Consider the following 18448-nt stretch of genomic DNA (forward strand, 5'->3'; position numbering starts at 1 on the left):
GATGAAAGGGGAGAAGAAATTAAAAATGTAGGGCATCTAGAAATGATAGAACTAAAAAATTATGAGTAAAGATACCAATTGAGAGGGCCTAAAATCAAGGCATAAGAGATAATGACTATTTTTGGAAGTCACGTTTTAGCGATTAATTAGGAAGAAAGTTGAATATTAGAGGTGGTAGACTCAGACGACAAAAAATAGGAGGAAGGAGGTTCGCACTGCCCCCACCCTGATTGCCTCCGAAAAAGTTTAAAACTCATCTTTTTCGTCAGGCCTTTGGTCATTAGACCTTTCCCCCTGACCAATGAGTGTTTTTTAGTTTGTTTTATGGAGTGAATGATAACACTATGTAACACAAATTTTGTTCCCAGCTTTTAAATATTATATTCCAATTGCTTATGGCTAAAACAAATTAAAAATAGCTTACATTCATCATAAACTTCGCTTTTGTGACCACGGCAACGAAAATTATGCATTTCTACTATAGAAATAGACAATTTTGCATTTTCACATTTATACAGTCAGACTAAGAACACTATATGCATGGCAAATTTACACAGATTACCAAAAACTGTTCAGAAGAACTGTTCAATCTTTCGCCAGACCCATCCTCGAACATAGCTCATCTGTTTGGAACCCATATCACATCTCAGACATTAACACCCTTGAAAATGTCCAAAGATACTTCACCAAAAGAGCCCTTCACTCCTCCACTCGAAACAGAATACACTACAAGACTAGACTTTCAATCGTGGGCCTAGAAAGCCTAGAACTAAGACGCTTTAAACAAGATGTAAGTATTGCCCACAAGATCATATGCTGCAACGTCCTGCCTGTCGGCGACTACTTCAGCTTCAACCACAACAACACAAGAGCACACAACAGATTTAACTTAATATTAACCGCTCCAAACTTGATTGTAAAAAATATGACTTCAGTAACCGAGTTGTCGAAGCGTGGAACTCATTACTGGATTCCATAGTGTCATCCCCAAACCCCCAACACTTTACCCTTAGATTATCCACAATTGACCTATCCAGATTCCTAAGAGGTCAGTAAGGGCGAGTACAGGTGCACTAGAGTGCCTTCCGTCCACTGTCCTATTGCTCTCCTATATCTCCTATATCTTTCTTCTATTCCTATATCTCTTCTTCTATTCTTTCATTGATTCGTTCTATTCCTATATCTTCTCTTCTGTTCTTTCTTAGATATAATTTACTATGAGTACATCCTCTGTAGCCTTCATCATGTATTTTACTATGTGTATACCCACTAAAACCCTCATTGTGTATTGGAGAAAATCAATCAATAAAAATAAAACAAATAAAACTCCTATGGTAGAAAGGGGTGGGTGGATGCGGGGGAGAAATAGTGGTAAAAGCAGGAAGTGACCTAAACTCATTTTACAACTCTTCTTCCTAGAAGCCATTCTAGGAATAGACATCTCTGTCAATTTAACCCTTAGAGAGAATTATCCCTGGTAATTGGGTTTAGATCACTTCCTGCTTTTAACACTATTTCTCCCCCGCATCCACCCACCCCTTTCTCCCATAGGAGTTTTTTCCACTCTGAGGGCAGGACCTGGTGAGTTTCTTAAGTTTAAGGAGCAGGGGACACTATTTCCCCCCACTATTTCTATCAATGCATCTACCGTGTTTCCCCGAAAATAAGACATATCCAGAAAATAAGCCCAACAGGACTTTTCAAGACATGCATAATAAGCCCCCCCAATACTTTCCGGGGAAAGAGGGGAGACATGCCTGGAGCCGCTCTTTCTCTGGTGGGAATTTTTGGCTGGGAGAGCGAGGGCAAGCGAGAGACAGCTGCACAAACACACACACACCACAGGACGAGTTAAGCTCCTCTGGACTCTGACTATGTAAGTTTGAAACACGCTCCTGCCTGTGAAGAACAGGAGGCAAGCATTGATTCCTTCATCGCAGATAGGAGCGTGTTTCAAAAGACTGCTGAAGGCAGCCCAGAGCAGCTGAGCCAGTCCAGCAAGAGAGGGAGGGAGGGAGGGAGGGGGAGCAAGAGACTGAGCCGAAAGGGACGGCGACAGGGACGTCTGCTTCTCAAGCCCTGCGCTCATCTGGGCTCTGCCTACGTCAATTTGAAATGCCTCCTGTTCACTCACTGCCGTGTTTATCAACCTTTTTTCTTCAGGGGAACCCTTTGGTGTCTTCAGATTTCTGGCGGAACCTGTACCGTGTACTGGTACTGTTTATGTCCCTTCAAGGTGAGCCCCCAATTTATTTCAATCTAAAGAACATCAGGCTCAGTAGTGTCAGCTTCATCTAACTTTTGTTTTTTAATAAATCAGTCCAGGTTAGCGGTAAATAAGGTTCAAGAGGGAAGTGTATTTAATAGGAAAGTGAACACAAAAATAAGGGGGCACAATCTGAGGTTAGTTGGGGGAAAGATCAGAAGCAATGTGAGAAAATATTATATTACTGAAAGAGTAGTAGATGCTTGGAACAAACTTCCAGCAGATGTTCATGAGACTCTTGGAGCAAAAGGGGAAAGACTTATTACATTTAGTCAAAAGGTTCCTTCTGGTGCTTTTTTCTCGTGCCCTCTTCCCCCCTCCTCACTACAGAGAGAGAGGGGGACACGCGCCAGAGAGGTGAACCAGGAAGTGCATAGCCGGCTGCTTCTGCCACTGAGCTCTGCTGGGAGTTTCGGGTCAGTGGATACAACATCAGGAATGCAACAGAACTCCATGTCCCATGTAGGATGGGTGACCTGCCCCCACCCTGCTCCACCCCGCCTGCCCTGGAACCCCCAAATTGCATCACACCACGAGACGGGTGCCTGTCTTATCTTCCGGGAAGCACAATATCTCCAATTATATATCCCCAGCATTTCAAAATACATTTGATGATAATCACAGCAACATAGAAAGTTAGAAGAGTGACGGCAGAAAAAGACCTCATGGTCCATCTAGTCTGCTCTTATACTATTTCCTGCATTTTATCTTAGGATGGATATATGTTTATCCCAGGCATGTTTAAATTCAGTTGCTGTGGATTTACCAACAACGTCTGCTTGAAGTTATTTCCAAGCATCTACTACTTTTTCATGAAATATTTTCTCATGTTGCTTCTGATCTTTCCCCCAACCAATTTCAGATTGTGCCCCCTCTCTATACAGATTGAGTTCATTAAGTCTTTCATGATAGGTTTTATGCTTAAGACCCTCCACCATTTTTGTAGTCCATCTTTGGATCTGTTCAGTTTTGTCAATATATTTTTGTAGATGAGGTTCCAAAACTGAACACAGTATTCCAAATGCGGTCTCACCAGCGCTCTATAAAGTGTTCTGGTTTCTGGTAGAAGTTTAGTAATTACAAATAACTCTCTTTAAATGCATCATTTCATGAATAAAGCAACTCCGTTTATTTCTCTGCTCTCCTGTATTTTCAAACATTCCAGACATCACTCGGTCCGTTATCTCTCTCTTAGCTGCATTTCTCACATTCTTTTTCCTGTTTCACTTAGACAAGATTTATTTCCTAACTACATAGCTTTAAAAAAGACAGCAGCACTGATTAAATACAATACAAAATACTTGGCTTACTTTAGCATGGCGAAAAACACCTCCATATTTCTTTTCAGCAACGTTGAAACTCCACCCTTCTTCTCCACTAGCCCCCTGACGTGCCAAATAACTCACTACAATATTTAACCCATTCCTCTCCTTAATATCTTCTTCCAGACCTTTGTTCTCTACGTTTTTGAATCCTTCTGAATTTAGGATTAACCCAGCGCGCGTCTGATTCTCCCTCGCTAGATCCTGAACTCATAGCCCCATCCTGTGGCTAGCCTCCCAGCTGTCTGAATCTGAATCCTCAATATCTTCATCATCTTCCAACTGATCAAGAGTAGGTACAACATAAAGTGGGATCACAATCGCCCTCTTCCTGCTTGTTATCTCTCTAGCTATGCAGCCAAGCATTCTACTTGCTTTCCCTACCACATGACCACACTGTTCACCCATTTTGAGACTGTCAGAAATCACTACCCCTAAATGCTTCTCTTCTGAACTTTTTGCTAGCACAGAACTGCCAATACAATACTCAGATTGAGGATTCCTTTCCCCCAAGTGCATTATTTTACATTTGGAAACATTAAACTGCAGTTTCCATTGCTTTGACCACTTATTTACAAAAGCTAAATCATTTGCCATATTACAGATGCCTCCAGGAATATAAACCCTATTGCACACTGTAGAGTTATCGGCAAATGGGCAAAACTTCCCTACCAAACCTTCCCCTATGTCACTCACAAACTTCACTAATGTATCTATTTATGTGGAACCGTATCAAAGGCTTTGCTGAAGTCTAGGTAGGCAATATCCACGGGCCACCTTCATCCAACACATTTGTGACATAGTCAAAGAAACCAATGAGATTAGTCTGACATGATTTGCCCTCAGTAAAGCCATGCTAGTTTGGGTCCAATAAGTTATTTTTTTTTAATTATTAATTTATCTTCTTTTGGAGTAAAGTCTCCATCATTTAACTACAACTGATGTCAAGATACCTGGTCTATAGTTGTCAGCTTCTTCTCCACTACCCTTCTTCTGGATAGGCACAACATTGGCCATTCTTCAATCATCAGGAATGTCTCCCGTTAAAAGGGATTGGTTAAACAAATCAGTCAGGGGGGTCGCAGTCACAGGTCTGAGTTCTTTAGGAACTCTGGGGTGGATGCCATCTTGACCCATTGCCTTATTTATCTTTAATTGTCCAAGTTCTTCTAAGACCTAGGCCTCTAAGATCAGTGGAGCTGAATCCCCATAGCTGGAAGCAATTGCTAGTCCTTTGCATTGCTAAGAATGTTGATCAACCCAATTAAACAACTGAATTTAAATGGATATTTGAACATGGATCTCGGTAGTCTTCTATGAATCATAAATAATTTAAGTGATTAGTATTGGGGCATGTTTGACTTTTCACTATAATATATACTTTTATTCTTTTTTACAATCATCTCTAATTATTTTATAAACAATTAAAGTTCTATTTTTCTTTGAATCTTACAGACAAAGGGGATGGCTATAAGACCATTTGGGACAATTGAAATAAAAACCAACATTGAAAAGGGAAGAAGATCAAGCAAAAAATGAAAATATTTTCCATTTCTTTTGGAAAAACCATACAATTCTCCTCCTCTTCCAGAAGCTGTTAGACAAGAGAGAGAAAATCAAGAAAGATTTGCAGCTCGAATAAGCAGATTATGCAGAACTCAAGGATACGTTACATGGTTTTTTCCTCCATCAGTAAAAAAGGGAGATATCTGGAAGTCAGTTGAGATGAAAAGGTCAATAATAAAGCCATGTAGAGCAGACAGTCAAACCCAAGACTCGCCTAAAAGAGAAAATATTTGAATGTGCAGACTGTGTAAAAAATTCATTCACAATTTCAGTCATGAAACACCAGAGGACTCAAACAGGAGAGAAACCCTTTCAGTGTCCTGACTGTGGGAAAAGTTTTAGTAGTAATTCCAATCTGGTGCAACACCAGAGGATTCACACAGGAGAGAAACCCTTTGAATGTCCTGACTGTGGGGAAAGTTTTAGTGTTAATTCCAGTCTGGTGACACACCAGAGGACTCACACAGGAGAGAAACCCTTTCAGTGTCCTGACTGTGGGAAAGGTTTTAGTAGTAATTCCAATCTGGTGAAACACCAGAGGATTCACACAGGAGAGAAACCCTTTGAATGTCCTGACTGTGGGAAAAGTTTTAGTAGTAATTCCAATCTGGTGCAACACCAGAGGACTCACACAGGAGAGAAACCCTTTCAGTGTCCTGACTGTGGGAAACGTTTTAGTGTTAATTCCAGTCTGGTGACACACCAGAGGACTCACACAGGAGAGAAACCCTTTGAATGTCCTGACTGTGGGAAAGGTTTTCGTTCGAGTTCCCACCTGGTGAGACACCAGAGGACTTACACAGGAGAGAAACCCTTTGAATGTCCTGACTGTGGGAAACGTTTTAGTGATAATTCCAGTCTGGTGACACACCAGAGGACTCACACAAGAGAGAAACCCTTTGAATGTCCTGACTGTGGGAAAAGTTTTAGTGTTAATTCCAGTCTGGTGACACACCAGAGGACTCACACAGGAGAGAAACCCTTTGAATGTCCTGACTGTGGGAAAGGTTTTCGTTCGAGTTCCCACCTGGTGAGACACCAGAGGACTTACACAGGAGAGAAACCCTTTGAATTTCCTGACTGTGGGGAATGTTTTAGTGTTAATTCCAGCCTGGTGCAACACCAGAGGACTCACACAGGAGAGAAACCCTTTGAATGTCCTGACTGTGGGAAAAGTTTTAGTGTTAATTCCAGCCTGGTGCAACACCAGAGGACTCACACAGGAGAGAAACCCTTTGAATGTCCTGATTGTGGGAAAGGTTTTCGTTCGAGTTCCCACCTGGTGAGACACCAGAGGACTCACACAGGAGAGAAACCCTTTGAATGTCCTGACTGTGGGGAAAGTTTTAGTGTTAATTCCAATCTGGTGAGACACCAGAGGACTCACACAGGAGAGAAACCCTTTGAATGTCCTGACTGTGGGAAAAGTTTTAGTGTTAATTCCAGCCTGGTGAGACACCAGAGGACTCACACAGGAGAGAAACCCTTTGAATGTCCTCACTGTGGGAAAGGTTTTCGTTCGAGTTCCCACCTGGTGAGACACCAGAGGACTCACACAGGAGAGAAACCCTTTGAATGTCCTGACTGTGGGGAAAGTTTTAGTGTTAATTCCAATCTGGTGAGACACCAGAGGACTCACACAGGAGAGAAACCCTTTGAATGTCCTGATTGTGGGAAAGGTTTTCGTTCAAGTTCCCACCTGGTGAGACACCAGAGGACTCACACAGGAGAGAAACCCTTTGAATGTCCTGACTGTGGGGAAAGTTTTAGTGTTAATTCCAATCTGGTGAGACACCAGAGGACTCACACAGGAGAGAAACCCTTTGAATGTCCTGACTGTGGGGAAAGTTTTAGTGTTAATTCCAATCTGGTGAGACACCAGAGGACTCACACAGGAGAGAAACCCTTTGAATGTCCTGACTGCGGGGAAAGTTTTAGTGTTAATTCCAGCCTGGTGAGACACCAGAGGACTCACACAGGAGAGAAACCCTTTGAATGTCCTGACTGTGGGAAAGGTTTTCGTTCGAGTTTCCACCTGGTGAGACACCAGAGGACTCACACAGGAGAGAAACCCTTTGAATGTCCTGACTGTGGGGAAAGTTTTAGTGTTAATTCCAGCCTGGTGAGACACCAGAGGACTCACACAGGAGAGAAACCCTTTGAATGTCCTGACTGTGGGAAAGGTTTTCGTTCGAGTTCCCACCTGGTGAGACACCAGAGGACTCACACAGGAGAGAAACCCTTTGAATGTCCTGACTGTGGGGAAAGTTTTAGTGTTAATTCCAGCCTGGTGAGACACCAGAGGATTCACACAGGAGAGAAACCCTTTGAATGTCCTGACTGTGGGAAAAGTTTTAGTAGTAATCATTGTTTCCTATAATTTTTTGGGGGGGTGGGCCGAAAATTATAGTGTCTGAGCGGCAGTCCCTTCGGTACTGGGCGGCACAGAAATAATAATATAATTTCCCTCTCGGCTTCTGTGCAGGTTTGGAAAACTCTGAGTTGATGATGATTTTTTTAAATTTTTTTATAAATTTTATTATTAAAATTGAAACATGTACATCGTTTAATACAACATATGGTACAATACAAAACGTAAAACATAAAATGCAAAAAAACAAAAAAAAACCAAAGCAAACAAACAAAATCCAAACAAGTAGTAAGGATAAAAGTATTGGCGAATGTACATGGGAGTTGTATTAAAAACGAAAACTAGATCCAGTTATATTTGCTCATTACCATGATTCGAATAGTTTATCTAGAATGTTAAATGCCAGAGTTGAAATAAACGCATTGCAGAGAAATTAACAAATAATAATAAAATTCATATCCAAATATATATAAAGTCTCATGTTATTATATTAGATAAAAAGTTGCTTTATACCAGATTTGTAAGAGTTCAAGGTTATATCTGACATTTCAATCTTGTAGCCTGTTGTTCTCGCTTTTGCTTCCTAGCCAATTATAAAAAGGGTCCCAACAATTATTGAACGTAGCCAATGATTCGTTTCTAACTAGTATAGTCAGTTTCGACATTTCTGCGCAGTATATTATTTTTTTAATTATTACTTCATTTGGGGGTAGCTCATCATTTTTCCACCACTGCGCATAAGTTAGTCTTGCTGCCGTTGTTAAGTGAATAATTAAGTGTACTTGGGGTTTCGGTAGATTTTGTCTGATTATACCCAATAAAAAACATTCAGGAGTCTTGTCTAGTGATAGATTTAGTATTTCATCGATCCAAATTCCAATTTTGTTCCAATATAATTTAGCTTTTGTACATTGCCACCATAGGTGGAAATAGGTGCCCAATTCTTGTTGACATTTCCAACAATTTGGTGAGAGTTTATTATTTAATTTGGTTAGCTTAATTGGGGTAATATGCCATCGGTAAAACATTTTAACTAAATTTTCTTTATAGGATGTGGCAATAGTCAATTTATAGTTCCTACTCCAGAGTATTTGCCATTCCTCCTCTTTAATCTCATTTTTAAGGTCCAGATTCCATTTTTTGACATTAATTTTTGTGCTAAAGTTGTCCAGTTCATTGTAGTTTAAGTAACAGTAAAAAATTTTGATTAGCTGATCTTGGGGGCCTGTACATAGCTTATCTAGCAGGGCATTTTTGCTTATCCCGGTTTTATTTTTATCTTTGTTAAATTTAGTTTGAATCTGAAGGTATTCCCACCATTCCACTTTTTGACCAAGATTTTCTAGTTCTAGCCTTGTTCTAATTGCCCCGTTTGGATTTAGAATATCTTTATATCTTATTATATTGTTTCTTTTGTGTAAATTAGGATGAACATAGGCTTCTAAAGGGGCGTACCAGATGGGAATTCCTTTATAAAGTTTAGGTTTAATTTTTTTCCAAGTGTAAATAAGCGATTTCCTAATCATGTGATTGGAGAAGTATTTATGGGTTGTCAGCTTTCCATCCCAGAGATAGTAGTGCCACCCTAAGTGGAGGTCGTGGCCTTCTAAGTTAAGAAGTCTAGTATTTGTTAGGCTCATCCAGTCTCTCGTCCATGATAGAGATGCAGCAATATAGTAATCCTTCCAAATTGGGAGAGCCAGTCCTCCTTCTTTCTTTCCTTGTAAATATTTTCATCGAATTCGGGGACATTTATTTTGCCAGATGAAATTGTTAGTTATTTTAGTCAAATTATTGAAAAATTCCTGTTTTAATTGTATAGGGATTGTTTGAAATAGAAACAAAATTTTGGGCAGAGTATTTAACTTTATGGCTGCAATCCTCCCAAGTAAGGAAAGTTGTAAATTTCTCCATTTTAACAAGTCAGCTTGTATTTTGTCTATTAAAATATCATAATTGTTTGATTTTAAGCTGGACACTCTATTTGTCAAATTAATGCCGAGGTATTTAATTTTTGTAACTATTTGAATATCCAGTTTAGCTGTTAAGATATCTTTCTGTGATTGTCGCATATTTTTGGTTAGAATTTGCGTTTTAGTTTTATTTATTTTGAGGCCTGCCACTGTACCGTAATCTTCCAGAACTTCTAGTAATTTGGGACCTGAATCTAAAGGGTCTTCTAAGATAAATACCAAGTCGTCCGCGAAGGCTTGAAGCTTATAGGTTTCTTTCTTACATTTTAATCCCCTTATATCTTCCTTATCTCTAATAATTCTAGTTAATACTTCAAGGGTTAAGATAAACAATAAAGGGGACAGTGGACACCCTTGTCTTGTACCTTTATAAAGAGAGATTTTTGTCGATGTATCTCCATTAAGGATAATATAAGCTGATTGGACAGAGTAAATAGCTTTTATTGCATTTATACATTTGGGGCCAAATTCCATATACTCGAGTTGTTTAATCATGAATTTCCAAGACACGTTGTCGAAAGCCTTCTGGGCATCAAGAAATATTAACGCCACTTGTTTTTCATTATGGGCTTCATAATACTCCAGCGTGTCTAACACAATTCTAATATTGTTCTTTAGCTGTCTCCCGGGAAGAAAGCCATTTTGATCCGAATGTATAAAATAATTTAGGAATCCTTTGATTCTACTTGCTAAGATGGAGGTAAAATTTTTATAATCGGCATTTAAGAGAGAAATCGGGCGGTAATTAGTTATATCTGTATGATCTGTATCTTTTTTTGGAATTAACGCTAAATTTGCTTCTGTCCATGAAGTTGGGATTTTACCTCTGTCTAGAGCCTCATTTAACGTTTCTAACATGGCCTTTTCCATTTCTTTGGGAAGATCTTTATAAAGTTCTATGGGGAGCCCATCCGGCCCCGGGGCTTTATTGTTTTTTTGGCTTTTTATTGCTTCTTTTAGTTCTGTAGCGGTGATCGGTTTATTAATTGTATCAACCATTTCTTGTGGTACTTTGGGTAGCTTGGCCTGCTCTAAAATTCCTTGAGTTTTTAGATCATGAGTAATGTTTTGTGTAATATCGGTATACTCATAAAGTTTACTATAGAAATCGCCAGCAATCTTTTTTTTCCTTTCCAGATCATGACATAATTCCCCGTTTTTGTTTTTAAGACAGTTTATAAGTTTCTTTTCTTTTTGTTTTCTGAGTTTATTGGCTAACCATTTGCTAGGTTTATTGGCATTTTCGAAATTATATTGGTTAGTTCTTTTTATTTGTTGTGCCAAATTTTGTTGGTCTATTAAATTTAGTTGATGCTTTATTTGTAGCATGTTTTGTTTAATTTCTTTTTTTGGGGGGAATTTCTGTAATTCTTCTTCTAAGGCCCTATAGTCTTCTTCTAATTTAGCCGATTTCTGTTTTTTTAGTTTAAATTCTTTGGCCATATATGAAATGGCTATCCCTCTGATAACGGCTTTGGCTGTGTCCCAAACATTTTGGAGACTAGTGTGGTCTTTAAGATTTTCTTGAAAGAAAAAGTTCATTTCAGTTTTGAATTTTTGCTTAAAATCTTCCTGGTTTAGTATAGATTTTTGAAGAGACCATCTACAACACTGTTTAGTTCCTTTCCAAGTTACTTTGAGCGCACTGTGGTCTGAGATGTAATTAGGATCTATCTCTATCGAATGAATTTTAGTATTGATTTCTGTTGTTGCCCAGACCATATCCAATCTTGACCAAGATTGGTGCCTGTCAGAATAGAAGGTAAATTTTTTAAGGTTGGGGTTTCTGTCTCTCCAGCTATCTTTCAATTTTAGTTCTTTAGTTAATTCGAAAAAAGCTTTCGGTAGTATTCTTTTCTTTTGTTTGTTCGTTTTATCATTCTTATAATCCAATTCATTATTAATTATACCATTAAAATCTCCTAATAAACAGATATTGTCTGTAGAATGTTCTTTAATGGTATTTAGCAATCTTTTATAAAATCTTTCTTGGCCTTCATTCGGAGCGTAGATATTAATTAATGTTATTGTATCCCGTTCTATAGTTAATTCTAAGATTAGGACTCTACCCTCCCTATCTTTGTATTTCAATTTAGCTTGGATGTTAGAGTTGATGTAACATATTACACCCCTCTTTTTTTCTGCAGCTAGAGACGTAAACAGATTCCCAAGTTTGTTTCTTTTGAGTAAATGTTCAAATTTATTTTTGATATGGACTTCTTGCATTGCAATGATGTCAAAATTTAATTTAGCAATTTTGTTTAAAATTTGATTTCTTTTTTTTGGTGCATTCAATCCATTTATATTAATTGAATATAACTCAATTCCCTTGTTTGGTTTTTCTTGTGCCAAATTTAAATTATCTATACTTGGGTCTTGTTGCCCTTGTGCTTCTTGTTTCTTTTGGGTATCCTGCATAGCCATTATTACCTAAAGTTAGGTTGTCAGTAGCCTGTGTTCCTTCCGAACTGATTGGGATCTGGTCTATAGGTTGTGCACTGGTTGATGGGGGATTCCTTGTTCCTTTACTATCTTGTATCTCGGATGTCCGTTCAGTGGGAAAGTTTTTATCAAAGAATTCTTCTGCTTTTTCGACCGAATCAATTTTCAGCTTTTTGTCTTGCCAGGTCACGAGCATACCCTCTGGGACAAGCCATCTAAAATTTATGTTGTGCCTGGTCAATTTGGCTGACAGAAAGGTGTATGGCCTACGTAAATCTCTAACATGTTTTGGGACTTGTTTTAGAATTACCAATTGTCTCCCCTTGTAATCTATGGGGTCTTCCCGTGCTCTATGAAGAATTTCATCCCTAACTGATTTTTTAACAAACTTGATGTGAACTTCCTTGGGGAGGTTATGGCGTCTGGCGTAATTAGTATTTATTCGATAGACTTCATCAATTTCATTTAGCATTGTGTCCTTTTCAATACCCAGAGCCTTTGAAAGAATATCGGCCATAATGTCTGGTAGGTCTTCACTTTTCTCCTCCCTAAGATTTTGGAATCTAAGGTATTGATTAGCTTTTTCGCTCTCTAATTGAATTACTGTACTTTCTAATTCTTTATTGGCATGAACTAATTTTTCTGTCAGGTCTTCCATTTGTTTATGATCCTGATCAATTCTATCTTCTAAGTCCTGAATTCTTTGTTCATGTTTAATCATCTGCTGTTGGAAGGCCTCATGCCTTTTATCCATGTTTTGCATCCTTTCTTTTAACTCGGATGTATCGTTCCTCACCTCGCCTATTTCTTTTTTTATGTCTTGATGATTCTTGAGCATTAACTCCTGCATTTGAAGCAGCGTAGTTTGGAGGTCTTTATAGGAATTAGACCTTTCTCTGGGTAACATATCTTCCAGAGATCTCTGGGTAGAAGGACTCGGTATGGCTGAGGTAGAATGATTAATTGATTTCTTCCCAGATCCCAGTCTAGACAGATTATAAAGGCTTGTCATTTTTGCGATGGACCACTAGCTAGCCCACTTATACAATTGTCTAATGGTCCGATCCAGAATTTAATATAAGTAGAGTATATTGTTGGACTTCTAGATGTTATAAAGACGGAAAAGCAATTCAAGTTATATCTATTGAAAAACCTTAGAACAAATAGCAAGGGGAGATAGTAAATAGCTAAAGGGAATAGAAAGAGAAATGGGAAGTAAGAAAGTAGTGGGGTAAATTAGTTTCAGTTATTTTGTGTAAATATAAAGTTTAAAGGTAATTCTTCCCTCTAGTGAAAGGGAGAAAAAAAAAAGAAAAAGAAAAGGAACAGGTTCTAGCAGATTTTATGTTAATTAATTATATATATTGTATTAATTGAGTATATATAGATTATTTAGAGTATATATAGATTACAAAGAGGGTATTGCCTTGTCTTATTTGTAGTTAACTTCTAAAGAGAGTTGTCACTTACTAAAGACCAATAGAAAATTAATAAAAACAGAATAATACATATAAACTAAATCAAATTAATACAGTAAGTAAATCTTATCTAATATTTCTATTGTTAAACTATAGTAACCTTATAATTAATAGTTAATATTCAAGAGAAAAAATTACTTTAAAAGTTGGTAATGTAGTCAAATAGCCTATAAGACAATAGATAAGTTAGTAGATTCCTAGCAAAATATTCTATACAAGTGGGAAATGAATATCAGTTAATATATACAATTGATTAGTTAGTTGATACAATTGATAGCAGTTGATATCCTGTTATAGTAAATAGTAAGGTCAATAAATTCATTAAGGTAAATTCATTAAATTTAGATTAATTATACTGAGTATTTTAATATAAATTATGAAATTATAAGATAAAAAATCAGATATTGTACGGTAGAAAAACCTTGTGTGAGTTATCAAATGTAAATAGGAATATAGCAAGACTTTGGAGCTAGGAAATTACTTATTATACATTTAAATAGAATATCAAACCCTTCTGCGTCCTCCAAATCTAAGTCGTAGAGTTCAGGTAGGATTTCAGTGATGCTGCAAGTTGTTGGTTATTGATTAGGCTGGTTAGGTTGGTAAGTAGTTTACTGAATATGTTCGAAATTAACGTGATCGCTCCAAAGGTCTTCTGTCACAGATGTAGTATAGGGTTATTTCCAGTCCTGGAGCTTCACAAAGTGTAATAGAGGCCACAGTTAACTCAGAAGTTTATTACAGAACTCATGCCAGGCCTGGCAGGTACAGACTTAAGCAATAACATACACACAGGCTTATATATAACAAGCTGCCTGAGGCAGCACCCAATCCCCGCAGAGAGAAACTTCCCGCTTACGTTGTAACTACGGGCTGGCGGCCAATCAGCACCCTGGATAGGGATGCCTATCGCCCGGCTCTAATCTGCGGCTGTAACTGAGCAGATATAACACTCCTATCCCTTTCGTTAGCACATACGTAATCTTTCAAATATTCCGGTCTCTTACACAGACGTCCCGATCTCCGTGGCTCTATTTCTTGTTCCTCCCTGGACTCCGGACTCGCCTCTCTGCTTCCCTCGCTTACAAACGGCGAGGCTTCTTCCGAGCTGTCAGTTCCCACATTGTTTCCGCCCCGGTTTAGGGTTTCCTCCATAACATTCCCGGGGTGGCCTTGACCCCTTTCCTCGTCAGTATTCATTCCCTTGTCTAACCGAATCTGGTCCAAATGTCTCCTCCACACTCGGCCATCCCTTAACATGACCTCAAATGACCTGGGACCCAGCTCCCTGCTTACTTTTCCTTCTGCCCAATTCTGCTCTCCTGAATATGAGCGCGCAAACACCCTGTCTCCCACTTTCACCTTCCTGACCGGGGTTTCTGGCCAAGGCACCGACTGTGAATACCACGGATGAAGCCTATCTAAAACTATTCGAAGTTTGCGACCCATTAATAGTTCTGCAGGGGTCTTGCCAGTGGCCACACAGGGAGTAGTGTGCTGTGCTAATAACAAATCCGCCAACCTTTTCTGCCATGAACCCCCAGTCATCTTCTTCAAAGACTCCTTGACTGACCTAACGGCCCGTTCCGCCTGGCCATTACTGGCCGGATGCCAAGGCGAGGTCAGCGCATGGCGGATGCCCACCGATGCCAAGAACGACTCGAACAGTACCGATGTGAATTGCGGGCCGTTGTCCGAAACCAGGAGGTCTGGGAAACCCTGTGTGGCAAATACTGTCATCAATGCCTCTATAACCGTTTGTGACTGTGTGGATTTTAGGTGCACCACCTCCACCCACTTAGAGTGTGCGTCCACAATTACCAGGAAGGATTGCCCCATGAAGGGGCTGGCCAAATCAATATGTATCCGGGCCCAGGGGCCCGCAGGCGGCTCCCATGCCAATGGCTCCCCCCGGGGAGGGAAAGGCCGGTGCTCTTGGCATGTCCTACACTCTGCCACTCTTTGCTCTACCCCCTTATCCAGCCCCGGCCACCACACGTAATCCCTCGCCAGGCTTTTCATGCGCACAATGCCTGGATGGCCATCATGCAAGAGAGCTAATACCTGGCTGCGCTGCCTACTCGGAATTACCACCCTGCAACCTCTCAGCAGAATTCCTCTTTCCACGGAGAACTCGTTTCGACACCTGAAGAAAGGCACATACTCCTTGGCAGGGGCTGAGACAGGCCACCCCCTTAACACCCATTGCCTTACTTGGGACAAGATGAAATCCCGCCCGGTTTCCCAAGCTACCTCGGCTGCAGATAAAATAAGACCTCCTTCTGACAACGCAAAGACTGAACATGCAGGTGCGGGATCCACTAAAACTTCGGCCAGGGGGCATCTGCTAAGGGCATCTGCATGAGATATATGGCGCCCAGGTTTGTATAATAAAGTGTAATTATAGTTTGCAAGGAAAACGATCCATCGTGACATCCTGGGGGATATTACTACAGGGCTTTGACGGGACCCAGACAATAATCCCAATAATGGCTGGTGGTCTGTCACCAGTTCGAAGTGACGGCCATACAGGTACTCGTGGAACCTTCGGACTCCAGCAATCAGAGCCAGCGCCTCCTTGTCGATGTGGCCGTAATTACGTTCCGCTTTAACCAGCGTGCGGGAGAAGAAAGCCAGGGGAGCCTCTGTACCATTTGGCAGTCTGTGGCTTAAGACTGCGCCCACCCCATATTGAGAAGCGTCGCAGGTGAGTACCAGGGGCAACCCAGGTGAGTATTGAGCCAGGATGTTATTAGAAGTGAGTAACTCCTTAACCCCCAAGAACGCGGCTTCCTCCCTCTTTCCCCAATGCCAAGGGGACTGCTTGTCGAGAAGTCTGTGTAAAGGCTCAGCCACCGATGCCTTCTGCGGGATGAAGACCGCATAAAAATTTAGTAAACCCAGGAACGCCTGGAGCTCCCCCTTGGATTGTGGCCTGGGGGCATCCCTGATGGCACGAATCTTTTCAGGGGTCGGGTGTATTCCCTGTCCATCCACCGTGAAACCTAGAAACTCGACCTGGGGCACACCAAACACACATTTCTTAGCCTTCAGTTTAAGCCCAGCCTCCCTGAATTTAGCCAAAACCTTCCTTACTCGTGCCATTAATTCGTCTGTGGAACTCCCCGACACCAGAACATCGTCGAAATACGGCACAGTTCCTTCCAGTCCATATAACAGGCGCTCCATCAAACCTTGGAAAATGCCTGGGGCGATGGAAACCCCGAACTGCAGCCTGTGGCATTTAAATACCCCCCTATGGGTGATGATCGCCTGGGCCTCGGCTGTCAAAGAGTCCACCGGGAGCTGCTGGTAAGCTTGGGATAGGTCGAGCTTGGCAAACACCCGACCCTCCCCCAGAGTGTGTAGCAGCTGTTGCACCACTGGCAAGGGGTATGAATGGTGGGCCAATGCACGATTCACAGAGCACTTATAATCCCCACACAATCTGATTCCCCCATCCCCCTTGAAAGCAATCACCACAGGGGTCTCCCACGCAGCCTGATCTACCGGCTCTAAAACCCCCTGGGCAATTAATCTGTCCAACTCTGCATCTACCTTAGGACGGAGGGGAATAGGGACACGGCGGGCCTTTAAGCGAACTGCTGGGACTTTAGGATCTAAATTGAACGAGATGGGGGTGCCAGTATAACGACCCAAATTACTGTCAAAAACGGCAGGGAACTCCCGTGCCAGCTGTTCAAATCCCGACTCCCCCACAATTGCATTAACCCCCTCCAAAGAGAGTCCCAGAGAAGAGAACCAGTCCAGTCCGAGCAGGCTAGCAAAGGGTCCATCCACCACGACGAGAGGCAGTCTACCGGCGAAAGTCTTAAAGCGGACTGCAAAACGGCCTTCTCCGATGATAGGGATTGCAGCTCCTTGGTAATCCCTCAGGCTCAAAGCGCAGGGCAGCAGGCGACTCTTCCTCCATGCAGGGAAACAACGCTTGAGGGTGGCCCAAGAAATTAAGGAATGAGCAGAACCGGTGTCTACCTGCATGTTACAACGAGAACCCCCCAATTGAACCACCACAGAAATTTTCTCAGCCGAGCCGGCGGTCCTCCTGACATAAGAAGAAACCGGACGAGGGCAGCTGTACACCGCATTGCAGTCATCTCTTCTAGCGGGGGGAAATCTTCTTTGTCCACGAGAATTGAAGCCAGAAAACTCACGCTGCTCCCGGAACGGGGCAGCCGGGGATCTACGAGAATGGCAAACTCTGGCGATGTGACCTTTGGCACCACATCGCCAACATGCCACATCTCGGGACGGGCAATTAGAACGATAATGACCCCCCCCACAGCCACGGCATGGCGACAAAGGAGGACGAGGACGTCCCGTCGGTGCTTCCCTAGCCCGATTAGTAGCCAATCTGCAGACCTCTTCATCTTCTTCGCCCCCTAAATCGCCCACCTCCTCCAGGGCCAGCTTGGGTTTTTCCGAAACAGTGGCTGCCTTTTGCGTGACATTAACTGAGCTGTCCATAGAAGCCAAAGATTGTGTAGATAACTCGAAAGCACGAGCCTCCGCCACCGCAGCTTGAAAGGTTAAATCCCGGATTGCCAGGAGGCGCCGCTTGAGGTGACCGTCTCTGACTCCGAAAACTAGTCTATCCAAAAGGTAGTCATTAAGGTCCCCAAACTCACAATATAATGCCGCTCTACGGAGAGCAGCCAGAAAGTCATTAATAGACTCCCCTTCGGCTTGATTTCGCTGATAAAAAGTGTAGCGACGAGCACACCTCGAAGGGGCAGGGGCATAATGATCTTGTAACGTTTTCAAGAAATCCTCCCAAGACACAAGCAAAGCGGGAGGGGAAATACACCGAGCTGACAGCCAAACTTCTAGCTGCGCTGAGCTGCACTTCCTTGTCTTTTCCAAACCTGCTTCCCACACACAGGAGATCTTTCTCCCTTCAAAATCCGGCCAGAAATGAGTGTTCATGAGACTCTTGGAGTGAAAGGGGAAAGATTTATTGCATTTAGTCAAGAGAGGGGGGGACACGCGCCAGAGAGGTGAACCAGGAA

General features: G+C 41.5%; 1 protein-coding gene across 1 annotated transcript; it reads left to right on the forward strand.

Annotated features, from left to right (window-relative positions):
* The first annotated feature begins 2156 nt into the window (after window positions 1-2156).
* Window positions 2157-7950, forward strand: LOC139159875 (zinc finger protein 850-like). Its single transcript, XM_070737296.1, has 2 exons — window positions 2157-2236; window positions 5044-7950. Exon 2 carries the CDS (start codon window positions 5429-5431, stop codon window positions 7532-7534), a length of 2106 nt encoding a protein of 701 aa, XP_070593397.1. The 5' UTR covers window positions 2157-2236; window positions 5044-5428; the 3' UTR covers window positions 7535-7950.
* The last annotated feature ends 10498 nt before the right edge of the window (window positions 7951-18448 follow it).

Source organism: Erythrolamprus reginae, chromosome 2, assembly GCF_031021105.1.
Source record: "Erythrolamprus reginae isolate rEryReg1 chromosome 2, rEryReg1.hap1, whole genome shotgun sequence".
In the NCBI taxonomy this organism is placed as follows: domain Eukaryota; kingdom Metazoa; phylum Chordata; class Lepidosauria; order Squamata; family Dipsadidae; genus Erythrolamprus; species Erythrolamprus reginae.